Source organism: Nuphar pumila, chromosome 2 (genome assembly GCF_984573655.1).
Source record: "Nuphar pumila chromosome 2, dmNupPumi1.hap1.1, whole genome shotgun sequence".
Taxonomy (NCBI): Eukaryota; Viridiplantae; Streptophyta; class Magnoliopsida; order Nymphaeales; family Nymphaeaceae; genus Nuphar; species Nuphar pumila.
In genome coordinates, this window is record NC_143250.1 from 138,074,987 (window position 1) to 138,093,656 (window position 18,670).

The 18,670-nt window shown below is 35.8% G+C and overlaps 1 protein-coding gene across 3 annotated transcripts in view; it reads right to left on the minus strand.

The window, feature by feature from the left end:
* Window positions 1-18,670, minus strand: part of FBP7 (F-box protein 7) — a 43,527-nt gene that overhangs the window by 12,730 nt on the left and 12,127 nt on the right. For all 3 annotated transcript variants that reach the window (XM_089996906.1, XM_089996907.1, XM_089996905.1), the window contains exons 4-6: window positions 17,557-17,673; window positions 17,366-17,462; window positions 15,227-15,300 (exon numbers count right to left, since the gene is read on the minus strand). In XM_089996906.1, the coding sequence (XP_089853032.1) occupies window positions 15,227-15,300; window positions 17,366-17,462; window positions 17,557-17,673 (288 nt within the window). The remainder of the gene's footprint in view (window positions 1-15,226; window positions 15,301-17,365; window positions 17,463-17,556; window positions 17,674-18,670) is intronic.

An 18,670-nucleotide genomic window follows, 5' to 3' on the forward strand; every position in this document is an offset into this window, starting at 1 on the left:
CATGGTTGGGCCCCCCAAGGCAAGTCAAAGTCAAAAAGAAAAAAAGAAAAAGACAAAAGAAAAGAAAAGAAAAGAAAAAAGAAATTACATGCATATTCAAAATGTGAATATGCATAAAAATAAAAGAAAATACCTAAACTACCCCTATGACTAATATTGAGAAAAATACATATTTTATATACAAAAGTACTATATATACATATACATATATATAGTATATGTATATGTAGTACTTATTATATATATAAAACATGTATTGTATTACAAGATTGAGATACATAATTTAACAGAAGCATACCTACAATGTTGCAGTATTGTGTGGGATCTGCATATGGTTTCGCATCCTGAGAGCTAAGCTTATGATTGAGCACATTAGGGGTAGAAAGGGGTTTGCAATCTTTCATTCTTGCCTTATACAATAGATCCAAGGTAAATTTATGCTGAGTTAGAAAGAGACGTTCACCTTGTCTATCAACTTCGATGCCCAAGAAATACCACAAATTACCCAAATCTTTCATCTTGAATTTCTGACTCAGTAAAGTTTTTGTGACTTCTATATGGGCATTCGAATTCCCAGTAATGACAATGTCGTCAACATATATAAGAAGCAGAGTGGTTACCTGATGATCTCGAAAGAAAAATAGGAAATGATCCAGATGACATCAAAGAAATCCATGCCTTTGAATTTCAAGAGAGAAATTGTCGAACCATGAGCGAGAGGCCTGTTTTAAACCATAAATTGACCTTTGTAGTTTGCAAACATGTGTGTTAGGGGTGTTTTCTGCATAACCAGAGGATTGCTCCATATACACATCTTCTTTCAGATTAAGAAAGGCATTTTTGACATCTAGTTGACTGATGAGCCACCCATAGTTAACTGACAAAGACAAGATTAGTCGAATGGTTCCCATTTTGACCACAGGGCTAACAGTTTCTTCGTAGTCTTGTCCGTATTCTTGTGTAAAGCCCTTAGCTACTAACCTCGCCTTATAACGTCTAATAGATCCATCAGGTTTATACTTTATTTTATAAACTCATTTAGATCCTATGACATTGGTATTTGAACTAGGAACAACCTTCCAAGTTCCACACTCATGTAAGGCTTTCATCTCCTCATTCATAGCCTCTACCCATTTGACTGATTTAGATGCTTGTGAGAAGGTGACAGATTCGTCCAGATTCGCAACTTGGGAAATGAATAATTGTAATTCTGTAGAGAAGTTATCATAACGAACCCACCTTTCAATGGGATGACGGGTCCGCGCAGATTTCCTGGGTAGAACATCAAGTTGTTGTTCATTGGTCCTGTTCCGCAGTGTATAGACAGCTCCTTGAAATCTTGTGACCTCTGAAATGGGCCCTGAACTAATTTGTTTATCTGGCAGTTCTTCCCTTTGACACGGTGCATCTGTCCCATTCTGTCCAACAGATTGTATAAGATGTGAGGAAGTACCTTGTGTTTCTAGATGATCAAATAGTTCAGCAGCAAGCCATGGCTAGTATCCTTTAACATCTTTGTTGTGCCTGTCTGCACTCATTGAGGACTTCAAAATTAGTCTAATCGAAAACAACATTCCTTGAGACCCTGTTGCGGTTAGTGACGGGGTAATAGCAACGATATCCTTTGTAATGATCAACATATCCCACAAATTTGCATCTACAGGCTTTGTTTTGGAACTTGTTACGTTGAGAACTGTCAATATGAACATAACACACACCCAAAAACTCGTAATTCATTATAATCAAGGTAAACTCCAAATAATGTAAAATAAGGAGATTAACTTTCTAAAAGCTTCATTGGCAGGCAATTTATAATATGCACAGTAGTATGGAAGGCTTCTGTCCACAAACTAAGAGGAATGTGGCTATCATGTAACATACTCAATGCACTTTTCACAATATGGCGATATTTTCTTTCTGCTACACCGTTTTGTTGTGGTGTATGTGGGCAAAGATATACAACCACTTATTCCATTATCTTGAAAGAATTCAATAAATTCCTTTGATAAATACTCTCCACCACCATTACATTAGAAATGTTGGATTTTAGACAAAAAATTGTTACAAACTAGAGCATAGAATGAACGAAAAAGCTTAAACACTTCAGACTTATGCTTCATAAAGTAAATCCAGGTATATCTGGAATAACTATCGATGAAGATAACGTAATAACAACTTGCAGATAAAGAAGATTGAGGGGCAGGCCCCCAAACATCAAAATAAATAATTTTAAAAGGAACAGAAGTTCTTTGATTTATTGAATTAAATGGAAGAACATGACTTTTACATAATTGACAGTTAAAACAAAGTGAAACATCTGACTCAAGACTCACACTGGACTTTGGAACAAGTCCTCTTGACACAAGTTTTTCAATAAAAGAACAGCTACAATGAGCCAAACCACGATGCCAGACTTATAACTTATTAGATCGAGAGAGATTAAAAATATCTTTAGCCGATAATGCCAGAATGGACTAAGAGCTCTGTAGGTTTGAGGAAGTATCACGAACTGAAGAAGACTCCTTGAGGACATACATATTTCTCTGTCGTTCTCCTTCAACGAGCGTCTTCTTTATGAGAAGATCCTTGACACATACAAAATGAGTAAATTCGACAAAAGAATTAGTATCGTCAACAAGTTTAGAAATGGAAACAATGTTTTTAACTATGCTGGGAGAATAATAGACATCAGATAAATGTAGGGAAGAATTAGATAATGGAAGAGTATTTCCAACATGAGATATGGGGTGGAGAGTACCATCTCCAGTTTTAATACTGTATTTACCACGATAAGGAACAGGTTTCGAAATCTTACCAACATCACTTGTCATATGTGCAGCAGCACCAAAGTCAATGTACCAAGTCCCCTACTCACTCTGTTTAAAGCTCAGGTCTGAAAGGGCAAATATTAAGAGATTCTTCACATTGTCCTTTTCATCATCTTTAGATCCTTCTCCTGATTTTCCTCTGGCCAAAGTCCCAACACCATTAAATTTGCCTTTATTATGTGGATTAAACCAACAACAACTACGCCTTCATCCCAAAATAATTGGGGTCGGTGATATGAACCAAGTAAGAAAATCATTCTGGGTCTTCCACATGAATCCTCTCCTCCAATCATTTCTATCCAATGTCATGTCATCGGTGAGGTTCAAAGCATTCATATCCTTTCCTATCATCTCCATCCAAGTCTTCTTAGGCCTACCCTGACTTCTTTTAACTAATATATTTTCCCATTACTCCATCCTTCTAACTGGGGCATCATTAGGCATTCGTCGAATATGTCCAAACCACCATAAACGATTCTCTCTCATTTTATTTTCAATGGATGCAACGTCTACCTTCTTACGTATCTCCTCATTTCGAATCTTATCTTTTATTGTATTTCCACACATCCATCGAAGCATACGCATCTCAGCTACACTCATTTTTTGAATATGATGTCTCTTGGCAGCCCAACATTTCGTACCATATAGTAAAGCGGGCCTAATTGTCGTCTTATAAAACTTTTCCTTCAACCGCAATGGCATTCTACAATCGCACAACACTCCAGTTGCACTTTTCCATTTCATCCACCCAACCTTTATCCTATGATTTACATTTTCATCAATTTCTCCATCCTTTTGAATGATAGATCCCAAATATTTGAAATAGTCATCCACCGGTATTTCTTGCTCACCAAGCTTCACTACACTCTCATCACTACTTCGTTGCTTACTAAACCGATATTCCATATATTTTGTCTTACTCTTACTAGTATTAACCTCAGCTCTAGACTCATCAATCAAACCAATATCATCAGCAAACAACATACACCACGGCACATTTTCTTGAATTGATCTCGTAAGCTCATCCATCACTATAGCAAATAGTAAAGGGCTTAATGCAAATCCTTGATGTAACCCAACCGTTATAGGAAAATTGGTTGTCACCCCTCCACAAGTGCAGACATTGGTTACTACTCCTTCGTACATATCTTTAATTATACTAATGTACTTGGATTAAACCAACAATTTTCTTTAATGTGCACTCTTTTGTTGCATTGAAAATAAGTTGGTACATTCCTAGTATTTTGGTTCCCTGATAAAGCATTAGGTGTCATGTGAGGGGTTGGGAGTAGTCCTCGACCCCCTTGACCATTTCTTCCTTGCCCACGTCCTCCTCGGAAACCTTCACGTCCCCTTCCTGACGTCATCCCTGTGACTAGCACATCATGAAGTCATCTCCTCGCCTCTGACGGTGACTTCATACTGTAACAACTTTGCATGTAGATCTTCAAAACTAGGCAATGAAGGTAAACACAGGAGAGATGTAACTAACATGTGATATTCATAGCCAAGTCCATTTAATGCATGTTGAACTTTATCTCGGTTAGAAACCTCGCAACCCACTATAGTTAATTGGTCTATAATGCTCTTGACTTTATATACTCTGTGACAGATAGAGTCATTTCTCAAAAGTTGAAACTCACTTTTCAAGTGCAAAATTCTGGCCTCTAAGATCTGAGAGTACGTCTGTGCCAATTTTTGCCAGAGCTCCATAACCGAACATTCATCTGGAATGGCCACCAATACCTCCTGAAACAGAGTAGAGGTAATGTAGGCTACAACTGCTTGATCTTTTCTCCTCCACGCCACAAAGTCTGGATTCCAAACCAACTTGGTAGAGGCCAACCCTTTATCATCTCGCTCTTCTTGCAGAACAAATTCTAGCGGGGCATGAATCAAGGTGTCCAAAGAGATCCAAACTTCTAATGAAGGGCAAAATTTACCTATTTCAAGTGAGGTAATTTGAATTATTGAGTTTTTCATAAATAAGTTGACCAAGGAAACTTGACGGGAGAGAAGGAGAATCCATAGATAAAGGAAGTGTAAGAATTTGATGGAGGAGGCAAGTACTTAAATAACAAAAGAGTCCAAGAGTTAAAAGGAGCAGTCTGTTTGTATTCCTTTTCCCTTTTTTTTTTTTTGAGAATCAGGCTCTCGACTCAGACTTTGAATAAAAGATGTTGCTCAAACGTTGAATGAGAGACGTCCGGCTATATCCTTTCTCACGCTGTTATTGGGCTGCACAGGTAATGATTCTGATCTGCACAGAATGTAATCAGACCTGACACCAACTCCAAAGATGACAGCACAGATCAAAAATAAAAAAAAAAATAAAACTAACTGAAGAAAAGAATTTGGATTTGACGTGACTGAGAAGATGCCAAAAGAAAAAAAAGAAATTTGGATTTGGGTTAAAATGTATATGTTTTGTTTCGATTCTGATGTAAAAAATCAGATTCAGTATTGAGAAGGACAAATCTGATAAGCTAATCAGATCCTAAAGAGTCGACAGACGCAGATCTGTGGACTGATCAGATCTGAAAGGGATGATCAAAAAAGGGATATTTAGATCAGGAGATGACGGCAGAAAAGTATAGATAAAATCAGATTTGAAAAATGAATGAGAAATGAAACTGAGAATCGGTGAGTCTTGAAGGAAAGACGCTGATTAAAAACAGATTACGCTCTTGAATAGAATCAGAAATCGAGAATCAATAGATTAAGACTGGAAGGGAAGACATTGTTTAGAATATGTTGATTAGAATAGAGAGGAAGTTGATTACAGTAGAGGAGGGACAAAATCACAATAACCTGGGATTCGAAGATAGATCTCTCAAGACACGCCTTCTAGGATCAACTTCACGCCCTTGAATAGAGATTAGATGAAACCCTGCTCTGATACCATGTGAGAAATCATACCAGAATATGTTGCTGCAGTGGAGAGAGAAGAGTCGTTGTGAAAGGGGGGTGCCAACTGATGATTCTGTTCACTACTTCACACCGCGCCCTATAGCCTCAATATATAATACCTAATGCACAATGTGGGTCGGATCTGGTATGCTACATCAGACCCAAATACAACATGACCCAAAGAACATTTACATGATATGAATCGGATCACAGACCCGTAAGGAAACAATACTGATACTGAAGCAATACCCAATCTCAATACCATCAACCCTAAAAACATGAGATTTACTTGAATCATGGTATGTCCTTAGCCATGAATCTTATTTTTGTTGGTCAGACAACCAAATTTAACTGCAAAGTTGCATTCTCCCTTGTTAACTGTGTTGTGCAGGATCAGCTATCAGGGAGGAGGATTGTATTTGGCCTCAGGAAGGGTGAGTGACCTATATTATTGAACATGAGCAATCTAGTTGGTTTGGGAGCAGCTAGTATTGATGAATCCTTTTTGTGGCACCAGAGACTGGGATAGATCTCCAACTCTAGGTTGTAGTACTTAGTTACTTCGGGTTAAGAAATTTGAAGTTTGTAGTTTATTTTGCCTCGCCATTTGGTTTGAGAGAGAGAGAGAGAGAATCAGATAATTCATTTGAACTTGTACACTCAGATGTATGTGGACTATCCCCTGTCTTGTCTAAAGGTGATTCATCATATCAAGTTTACTTGGATTTACTTTATAAGAAATAGAAACGAACTCTTTGACATTTTCAAGAAATTGTATGTGATGATTGAAATTCAATTTTCTACTATAACTAAAGTTATTTGTATTGACTCTGGTGGAGAGTATACTAGTGGGCATATTTGAGAGCTTCATGTAGGATAAAGAAATTGAACATCAAAAGACTTGTCCCTACACACTTGAAAAAAATGGCATGGCAAAGAGAAAGAACAGACATTTTCGAGACTACTGAGGCATTAATTTTTTATGGAAGGGTGCCTAAAGAATATTGGGCAGATGTAGTTTATATGGCAGTATACCAGATCAATCGTATGCCATCAAGGGGGATTAATGGTATATATCCATTTCAAAAGTTATATGGATTGGTGCATGATGAAAGTCTTTGGATGCACTGAATTTGTTTTATTGCCTAGTAGATATAGAGATAAGCTTTTATCATGCTCTGTAAAGTGTTGTTTTGGGGGGGTTTCTCATGAACAAAAGGGATATAAGTGTTATAATCTAGTGAAGAAGCATGTATGGATCTCAAGGCATGTGGTATTTCATGAGGATACTGTTAAATTGTGTCTCTATTTTTGTATACATATATTTATATATATAAAGAGAGATGCATACATGTATATGTATCACATACATATATGTATGATGCATATATGTATATGTATCTATCATTATATATATATATATATATTTCACATCATGTAACCCCCAAGGGTATTTCGGTATTTTCCACTTTTTGCGCATATGTTTGTAAACTTTTATCTCTTTTTCCTTTTTCTTTCTTTTCTTTTCCTTTTCCCCTTCTTTCTTCTTTTTCTTTTCTTTTTGTTGACTTAGTCAACTCTTGGAAGGGGTCCAACGCTAGACGTTGGACCCCAACAACGGTTAGATTTCTGACCGTTGGAGGGGCTCCAATGTCTAGTGGGAGCCCCTCCAAGGGTCCCTCTTTAGTATAAATGGGGGTGAACCTCCCTCATAAATGTATTCAATGCTTGGAGCATTGTTCTCTAATTGTTCAATAAAATTCTTTATATTTTGGTATTTGTGTTCTCCATTTGTACCTTATGTACATTTTGTTCTAAGTGTTCTAGTGCCTCCGTGCACATATTCCTTTGTGGAGGTGGTGCTTATTTTGCACATTATCTCTTTTGAGATATCTTCACATGGTATCAAAGCAAGGTTGAAGATTGAAGATCGTGTAATTCTTCGTACTTACAAGTGCCTCGAAAAGTGTGCCTTTGGTTTCTTGGTGAAAGGCGTGAGGGCTTCTCTTCCTTCATTGTTTTAGAAGGATTTTACGTCAAGTAAGATTTAAAAGTCCCTTTGTGGTACATATTTTTTCTCCACTCTTTCCTCTCTAATGGGTGAAAAAGAGTCTCATTTTTCACTTGGTTTTAAATTAAATGGCTCCAACTACCATATTTGGCCCGGTAATATGGAGGTTCACATTAAAGGGAAAGGTCTTTGGGGATACGTCAAAGGAACCATTCCCAAACCCGAACCTAAGATCACCATTATTGAGAGGGGTGAAATAAAAGTTCTTGATGGTGAAGAGAAAGAAAAAGCCTTTAAAGAATACAACAAAAGGCATGAAGAATGGGAGATGAAAAACTATAAAATTCTTTCATGTTTCTTTTCTTCCGTTGAAACGAAAATAAATGCCAATATTTTGAAGTGAATGTATACTTCAAGAGATTTGTCCCATAAATATTATCTCCAAAAGAAGGCGTTAACTCTTCAACAAGGGAAAATGACTGTTAGAGAATATTTTGCCGAGTTATCCACAATTTAGGATGAACTTGCTCTCCAAGAACTGAAATGGAGTGGAGACGCAATTGAATTGAAAGCCAAATAATTAGAAGATCATTTCTTCAACTTTTTAAATGGGCTTAGACCCGAGTTCGAACAAATTAGGTTCTCTCTTTTGTCTTCTTTCTCTTCTCCTCCATTGGAAGATGTGCTTACCAAACTAAGTGGAGAAGAAACTAGATTGGGGATGAATAAAACCAATCTAAATGTGTTGGTTGTTTCTTCTAAGGATGAAGGTGTTTATGTCGTCTCAAGACCAGGGAATAATGTCAAAACCTATAAACCCCCTCACTTTTGGGCATTATGGAAGAAGAGATTATAGTAAGATCATATGCCACTTTTGCAAAGAACTGGGACACATTAAACCGGTATGTCCTAAATGGAAAAAGATGGTGGCTATGTCTACAACTTTTCAACCAACCAAGGACGAAGGCCCTTCAACTTCCAACAATGTTACTTTGTCTCTAAATCAAATCATGGAAGCTCTTCAACCTCTCCTGAAGGGATCCGTTTCCGGAGCCGCCATGACCACCTTCTCTCCTCCCGGTAAGACTCTTTGGCTCTTAGACTCGGGTGCATCCTTTCATATGACTCCAAATGTCTTTGCACTTTCTAAATACTCAAAAAAAAAATCACCTTCTTTTGTCTCTACCGCGGATAGGGCTTCTCTTGAAATAAAAAGAATTGAAGATTTTGAAAGACAAGATTTTTTTATTCCTAAAGTTAGATTTATCCCAAAACTAAATTTAAATTTGTTTTTCGTCTCTCAACTATCGAATCATAGGTGTGATATCAAGTTCTCATCAAATAAATGTTGGATACAGGATCGTCGGTCCAGGAAGTTGATTGGGGAAGGCTCTAGAAAGGGAGATCTATACTTTATGAAATTTCTTCAAATTCTAAAACAATATTTTTGTAATATTTCCCAACATAAAGATATAAATGTTTGGCATAAACGCCTTGGGCATCCAAAAATTGTCAAACTTTCTTATTTACATTTTGCTAAAACTTTATGTAAAGACAACTTCAACTGTAATGATTGTATTCTTCGTAAAATGAGAAGCTTACCTTTTGGACAAAGAACTATGTTTTCATCTAAGCCCTTTGACATTGTGCATTCAGATGTATGGGGACCGGCACCCGTAGTGTCTAAGGGAGGTTTTTCATATTATGCTATTTATGTTATGATTTCTCAAGATATAGTTGGATTTACTTCCTCAAACATAAACATGAGGTTTTCTCTAGCTTTAAGGTTTTTCGTACGATGATACAAGATCAATTCAATAGTAAATTACAAATGTTTAGAACCGATTCCGGGGGAGAATATCTTTCAGATGATTTCAAAAGTTGCATTGAAAATAATGGGATTGTTCATCAAAGGTCTTGTCCAAAAATACCCCAACAAAATGAATTTGCCGAACGAAAACATAGACATATAATAGAAACTACAAGGACCTTACTCATTTCTCAAAAAATTCCAAAAAGATTTTGGGCTGAAGCGACTTTTGCATTGGTTTACCTTATAAATCGACTTTCATCCAAAAATTTGAATCAAATATCCCCTTTTGAAACCTTGTATAAAAAGGAACCCGACTACAATAGACTAAGAATTTTTTGCTGTAAATGTTTTTTGCTCACCGACAAGAAAGATAAACTATCCCCCAAAGCTATTACTTGTGCATTTTTGGGATATTCGGAAACACAAAAAAGATTTAAGTGCTATGATATTAAAAATGGCAAACTATATGTTTCAAGAAATGTAACATTTTTAGAAAATATGAGTGGTTTTGAAGAACACAAAACTCATGAAGATAAAGCGGATTACTCTTTTTTCTTTGAGTTATTATCTAGAAACAAGGATTTTTTTAGCGATGATGAATTAAATGAGGATGAGGACATAAGTGAAAGTATTCCACAACCCATCCAACATGAAGAAGAAATGATAGTTGAACCAATTACCTATACACATAGAGATAAATCATAAAAGTACCTTTAGAAGTGCAATAGAGAAGTAAAGTGGCCCTAGTGAACCTTCCAACCACTCTCGAAGAACCAAAAGATCTAGGAAAAATCCTTCTAGATTTATATCCTATGAAACTTTTTCTCCAAAACATAGGGCATGTCTTAGTGTCATTCACTCCTTTCCAAGAACCTAGGAATTTTGAAGAAGCTAAGAAAATGATAGAATGGAGGGACGCCATGGATAACGAACTTAGAGCCCTCAACAAAGCCAAAACTTGGGTCTTTCAATATCTTCCAAAAGGAAAGAAATCAATAGGATGCAGATGGGTTTTTAAAGTTAAAACCAAGAATGATGGTACTCTTGAAAGATATAAAGTTCGCCTTGTTGCAAAAGGATATAGTCAAGAATACGACATTGATTACGAAGAAACCTTTGCCCCTGTTGCTTGAATGGTCATTGTAAGATGTTTGATCACCATTGCATCTATTAAAAAATGAAACATCTACCAAATGGATGTTAAAAATGTTTTTTTAAATGGGGATCTTAATGAAGAAGTTTACATGGATGCTCCTCCTGGCATAGACGTACCGAAGAAAAAAGTCCTTCGTTTGCAAAAAGCGCGCTATGGTTTAAAACAGGCCCCTAAGGCTTGGTATGATCGATTTAATGAAGTTATGATTCAAGATGGTTTTACTTTATGCTACACTGACACTGCTCTGTTTGTCAAAAAGTCTAATGCATGAATTGTGATTTTACTGTTGTATGTTGATGACATGTTGATAACAGGTAGTGACATAAAGGGCATCAAAAGTAAACCACTTTAAAAGAAAGGTTTGAAATGTCAGACTTGGGGTATTTGACATACTTTCTTGGTATAGAGGTAGTTTACTCTCATAGAGGCTATTTCTTGTCTCAAACTAAACTTGTGTGTGAGATTTTTGACAGATCAGGTATTTCTGACGATAAAATCTGTGAGACCCATGAAATTGTGAGATCAAAAATGAAAATCAATGATGGGATTCCTTTGGAGGATCCTACTCTCTACCGGCAACTTGTGGGGTCTCTAATGTATCTTAGCATCACAAAGCCAGATATCTCGCATGTTGTGCACACTGCAAGCCAATTCCAGCATGCTCCTACATCCGTTCATATGGGTGTCGTTCTCCGAATTATCAGATACATAAGGAAAACTTTAAACAAGGGAGTTTTTTTTCATCTTCTAAGTTAAATTTAATTGCATATACTGACTTTGATTGGGGATGTGACCCAAATAATCATCACTCCACTACAGGTTTTTGCAATTTTTTAAGTGAATCCCTGATCTCATGGAGATGTAAGAAACAACAAAAGGTGTCTCTATTATCCACCGAAGGAGAATATCAAGCCATGGCTTCTACAACCATGGAAATTGTGTGGATTCATCAACTGCTATAAGACATGGGGATTCAGGTTCAAAGACCCACAAAGTTATGTTGTGATAATAAGAGTGCAATCTACATTGCTAAAAAACACGCATTCCATGAATGCACAAAGTATATTGAGATGGACTGTCAGTACGTTAGAGAAGCATATTTGCAAAAAGTTATAGATCTTCCTTACGTGACCTCAGAGTATTAGTTGGCAGATTTCTTCACCAAGACGCTTTGCTCTCCAAGATTCAACTTTCTTCTCGGCAAACTCTCGGTCATTACGCCCTAAGTTTGAGGGAGGGTGTTAAATTGTGTCTATATTTTTGTATACATATATTTATATTTATATATATATAGAGAGAGAGAGAGATATACATATACATATATGTATGATACATATATATATATATATATATGTATCTATCATTATATATAAATATATATTTTTACATCATTTAACCCCAAGGGTATTTTGGTATTTTCCACTTTTTGCGCATATTCACATTAGTGAATATGTTTGTAAACTTTTTTTCCTTTTTCTTTTTCTTTTTCTTTTTCTTTCTTTTCTTTTCCTTTTTCTTTTTCCCTTCTTCCTTCTTTTTCTTTTCTTTTTGTTGACTTAGTCAACTCTTGGAGGGGGTCCAACACTAGACATTGGACCCCAACAACGGTTAGATTTCTAACCGTTGGAGGGGCTCCAACGTCTAGTGGGAGCCCCTCCAAGGGTCCCTCTTTAGTATAAATGGGGGTGAACCCCACTCATAAATGTATTCAATGCTTGGAGCATTGTTCTCTAATTGTTCAATAAAATTCTTTATATTTTGGCATTTGTGTTCTCCATTTGTACCTTGTTCTAGTGCCTTTGTGCACATATTCCTTTGTGGAGGTGGTGCTTATTTTGCACATTATCTCTTTTGAGATATTTTCACAGATACACCTTATTTCAGCATGGTCAAACCTAAGGAAAAGGACTCTAATGACTTCTCTTTCCTAATACCTTTTTGTAAGTCAAAGGGGTGGAGAGTAATGTGAGAATTCAAGGGGAGATAACTCAAGAGGAAGGGGGTAGGTTTGGTCTATCCTGCTTCAAAAGGCAAGACAATGTGGTAGACATACCATTTTTGGATTAGATAGAATATGAAGCCGAAAGTCTCAAGGCAAATTTTGATCCTCTTCTAGCTTATTTAGAGTACATCAGTCAAGAGCCCTCCTCTTTTGCACCTTTTCCACCTCAAGTACATCATAGTTCTCGAGTTTTTGTTCCTCTTACTTGTTTTGTGTCATATGAGTCTTTTTCTCCTTAGCGTCTTGCTTGCGCTTTAATTCATTCCTATGTCGAGCCAAATTCCTTTGCAAAGGCATCCTCACAAGAGGAGTGACAGCAGGCAATGGCAGAGGAGTTGGAAGCTTTTGAAAGAATGCATGCATGAGACCTTGTAAATCTTCTACATAGCAAGAATGTAGTAGGGAGCAAGTGGGTATATAATATCAAGACGAAGGTAGATAGGTCAATTGAGAGACATAAGGCAAGACTTGTAGATAAAGGTTATAGGCTTATAGCCAAAAGTTTGGCATTGATTTTGTTGAGACGTTTTTTTTGCACATCATCTCCAGTGATAAAGGTTAGACTTGCAAAGTGGCTACCCCTATGGAAGACAATGTCAAGTTAAGGGCCACATATGGTGAGAAACTTGAAGATCTTGTGTTTTATAGACAGCTAGTGGGTAGTTTGATATATTTAACTATCTCTAGACCTGACATTACATATGTATTACAAGCAGTTAGTCAGTTTATGAGTGCACACACCTTAGTTCGTTTAGCAGTTGTGCCAAGAATAGTACATGTGAGGGACACTATGCATTTTGGCATGTTCTTCTTAGCTTAGTCTTCTATAGATATTAGAGCATATTGTGATTCAGGTTTTGGGGGATCAACCAAGGACTCTTTCAAATACCAGATTTTGTGTTTTTCTTGATAGTTCTTTGATATCTTGGAATAGTAAGAACAACTTAGTGTTGCCTTGTCTCCTGTTGAGGCAGAATATAAGGTTATGGCATAAGTCACTGTGAAAATCATTTGGATAAGATGGCTTCTTAAAGATTTTGGAGTGGAAGTTTGTGGAAGTACTTCCTTATATTATGACAACATGAGTGCAATTTATATTGCCAAAAATCCATAATTTCATGAGAGAAGAAGCATATTGAAATTGATTGTCACTTTACAAGAAAGACTTATGAAGATGGAGTTATTTCATTAGAGCATGTGAGTTCTAAAGAGCAAGTTGTTGATATATTGACCAAAAGTTTGGCTCCTTCACAATTTCAACCCTTTCTTTTCAAACTTGGGATGATTACGTTAGCATCATCTCAAGTTTGAAGGAGAGTTTGAGAAGTGTAATATGCTTTGTATCATATGTATCACTATTTTTTGTGCCACCCTCAAAATGTTATGTACATAGATTATTTAATGAGGCCATTTTTGTAATCTAGCAAGTTGTTAGTGGTTTACCAGTTTCTTCTCTTGTAGTGTAGCCAAGAGGGGTGTTTCCCTTTAGATGTATTCTTTTCTTTTTTAGCAAGAAATGAAGCTTCCTTGTGCTCCTCTCTACATTCTCTTTTCTTCATCTTCAAGTATGCTTTCCTCTTGACTTCAACAGCTGTTAGACTAGCCATTGGGCATGCCCAACGACTAGTAGCCAACAGCTAGTTTCAAATATTATTTAATATATATATATATATGTATATGTATATATATATATATATTATAATATATGTATAAAGGATATACATATACATATATACATACATATGCTTGTATGTATATACATACATATAAGCATATACATAGTTATATGTATATAATGAAATAGATCAAATATTAGCAACATATACATTGACAAGAACAACTTAATGTTTGTCTAATTGTATTTATGACAAATTTTATTAGTATGAACAAATGGATGAATTGGATATTAACCAAAAAACCTTTCAAATTTGTGGCTGCCACAAATATACAAGCACGGGTACTTGAACATATCAAAGCAATAGAGTTCCAACCATGAGAAAGATAGCAAAGAAGATGAAAAGAGAAACTTCATTAAGTGAAAAGAAAAAGATTACACCATATAAGGGGGACACCCCTTCTACTACACTGCAGGACAAAAGTTGTTGACTTAGAGCTACTTTTACATGGACAAGAATACCCCTGAAAAGAATCCAATGTACAGGTAAATAAATAAAAGAAGGGCAGCACAATAATAATGATACACATATTATACACAACTCTTAACACAACACATGCATGCAAAGGGAGGAAGAAAGTAAGGAAGCTTTTAGACAAAATTTTGAATTTGTTGTGCATAATGCGAATACTTTGAAATAAGAAAAAATATGACTCATGATTGATTTATCAATACATTCTTCCAAGAAATTTCAGTTTCTTTCATCTTATATATCACGAAGAGTTTTTTGAGAAAAAACACTCTTCTAATTCTCATGAGAAAAAGCCCTGTTGAAATTATTGGGAGACTAGCACAAAAGATTGTGATACATAACAAAGAATGCCCACACACCAAGTGCACCGGATTTGTAATTTTCCACTCTGCAACTCCAGCTCGGACGTAGGTATTTCTACTCACATAAAGACCTGGTGAAAGAGCAAGAAATCTTATGAGTCTTCAAAACTCTGATAATGGCAATTAAAAATGTCAATCTCAATGCACAAAAAATGTAAAATCCCAATGCACAAGATTACATCTGAAAAGCATATACAAGTAAAAAGGTTGTACATGCTTTTCACAAACCCTAGGAATACTTCGACCTCAAGTATGTGATTTAAAACATATATGTGATTGATCATTGGTTCATGCATGAACTATGAAGCTTGATTAGAGACAAAGATGATGATGTTAGGCCTAGTAAAGGGTGCTTTGATGTTACAATAGCACTTGGCAATGGCAATGGTCCATTATCATTTTTGAGATTATCATTTTGAGGTACAGTGTCATATGTATGAGAATCTGGTATGCATACAAGAGAGAGATTTTGTATAGAGCTTCTCTGTGTGGTTATTTTAGTCTTTTGCTTGCACCTTTGCAAATGCCTTTTAACCTCCTATAGTTAATGAAATAGTGCTTTAAAGTTTAAACTCCTAATAAGAAACACATGATATTCTTTTGTTCTCTCTCTTCCTTTCTTCCTTCCTCTTCTCTTTTCCCATTAATGCCATTAACTGCTCAATATTACACACACGCGCGCATGGTTTGCTCCTATAAAGCAATTATAGCCCTTTATGGACAAGTTTCTGCAAAAGGCAGTCTAATAACATTTATAACAATATGCCAAAATTTGTAGCCTTTTGTAGTGTCATTCTAATGCATCACATAGAGACCATGCCATATCATGGATTCTAAGCTAAGATTTATCTAATCATGTACCCAAAAATAAATAAATATCACATAAAAGATTTTAAAACCTAGAAAATGAGAAAGCTACTACTACCACAAAAATATACATCACATAAAATATGTAGTCAACTGTAAGAAAAACTAACATAGAAGTCATGTTGCTTAGGACCAAAGGAACAAATAATCTTAACAACCCTACAGGTACCCAAGGTTGTCCTTTCAAAATTGTGTTCTAATTGTTGCCACAATTCAAATAACCTTCTTCCTTTTGGGGGGGGGGGGGGGGGGGGATAAGCAAGCTGGGAGATAAGTGAGATTCAAACTCAAGGCCCTCGGTGATGAGGGTGCAATCTATAACTTGAAATCGTAGCCATAAATATTGTTTAAAATACTTTTTGGGAGTTTTTCCAAAAAGTGGTTTTCCTCGAGAAAATCTCAGAAAAATCTCGGATGCTTTTAAGAAATTAAAAAAAAATGTAAATAAAAATTAAAAAGGATAAGAAATATTATTTTTTACAGCATCCTGTTTTTATGAAAACATAAAATAAACAATTAGAAAAGTTTTCTAAAAAAAATAAATAAACAAAAAATTATGAAAAAAACTTTTTAAGTATACAAAGTAAGATTTTTTAAAGTATCATGGTATCATTACAATATTTTTGTTATAGATGATATTTCGAAATTATCATGATATATATGTTGACCTGTGTTTCTTGTAAATATCAAGATATTTTCAAAATATCGGTGATTTCGGGCTATGCTTGAAACACAATCAGGAACAGGTTCAACAGGAGATAAAATTTCATATTCTTGACCTATCATCAGAAAATGCTTTTTCTTAACCAACAAAAATAGCAGGTTATTAGATGTGACTGACCAAGGATAACTAATATTTTTTCGTAATATGCAGCCAAGCCTTTCAAAAATGTTAGAAAAAGAAAGGGATCCACTATGCAAGAACATTAAGTTCATCCATACGGGCAATGGGTTGGCAGAAGAATGGAGATGAATTCTTTTGTTATAAAGCTGTACATATTTCCATTAAGATTATCATATACAATAGAACGTCAACTGCTTTTCCTCAACATCTGTAGAATATTCTATGAGATGAAATTCTGTCATGCGCCATCATGTCAAAGGAAAATTAAAACTTGGCCAGGTTACAGTCTATAGGCAAAGTAATGTTGCTTAATTAAACGCAATAAGAAACAAAATTTTGACCAGATTTTGTTGATTAGTAAGATATCCCAACTCACAAATCAATCATGTTTCAATATACACAATGAGCATAACTGAAAGACATACCATCAGTACGAACCCTCGGTCTTAAGAGCCACATTTTCCTCCATGAACCCTCATAGAGGGATTGGACAATCTTGTAATTTTCTACTGCTCCAGACAACTTCAGAAACAACTCAACGGCTTCAGATCCCACAATGTGCACAATGAACAAAAAATGAAAATATACAAAAAAAGACCGTGAGATTTAAGACTACCTGCCATGTTTTCAGACAGGCATTTCGCCAAAAGACAGGATTGCGAATAGTGTACCGCCATTTTCTGCAGACACATGCTGCCCTTCCCAAGCTGTAAGTTGTCATCCTCATGAAAATCTGTCAAAAAAAACAAATCCATCGGTACGAAATATGTTATCTCTAGGATATGATAAAATTCACAATCAAATATGCATCACTATTCACTAGTATAGTGAACCATCAATATGAAAGCTCCCAACAAATCCACATTTGATAACACAGATACAGAAAACAGAAGCATGCAACTAGCTTTTCCATCCATGAAGGGTGATTCAGGAAATGAAGGACGAATCAAAACAGATGACAATTCAAGATTTTCACAAAAATACAAATCTGAAACCATGACCATATAAAAGAACGCTGTGTGTATCATCTTATACAGCAGAATTCTTGGTGATGCAATTGACTGCATATGATTAGGTCCTAGTTCTTCGGAAGCTGCATGAGAGGGGATTACACAGGTAGGTTACTCATGGTATCATATTCTCAGACTGAAATGCGAGATCGATCTTCATGATACTGCTGCAATAGCGAAAGTCAAGACCTGGATAGTTCTGAAACTGAAATTCTCACATACAAAAAGAATTCATGGAAAGATTCTATGCAGACTAAAGGCCCTTTATCTAATCAACCAGCAAAAGAACCATGGTGTCAAAATGCTAGATTCTCATGCAGGACATCTAAACAGTGCTAACCAGGAGACATCCATGGTAATCAGCAGTCTTTTTTATATTTCTTTCTTTTCTGATGAACTAGTTTTCCATTCCTTATTTAGTGTGTGACGCATTACATGCTCCTATAAATGGATAAGAAATGCTGTCAGTACACAAAATTCATTGAGGAAACCTGTTCAAGCCCATTCTGGAATGCAGCAAAGGTTGTTTTTGTAATAAAATGGTGGTCTTCAACAAATGCACAAATAACTCACAAACAAGTGTCTATTGGAGACACTACAAGCATGACCCTTGAAAGGGTATAAAGGGAAGAACACTTGAAAAATAAATAATACTTTATTCATGAACAAAATGCTTAAGAAGCATGGTAATTTACATTGAAGGGGTTCACCCCTATATAT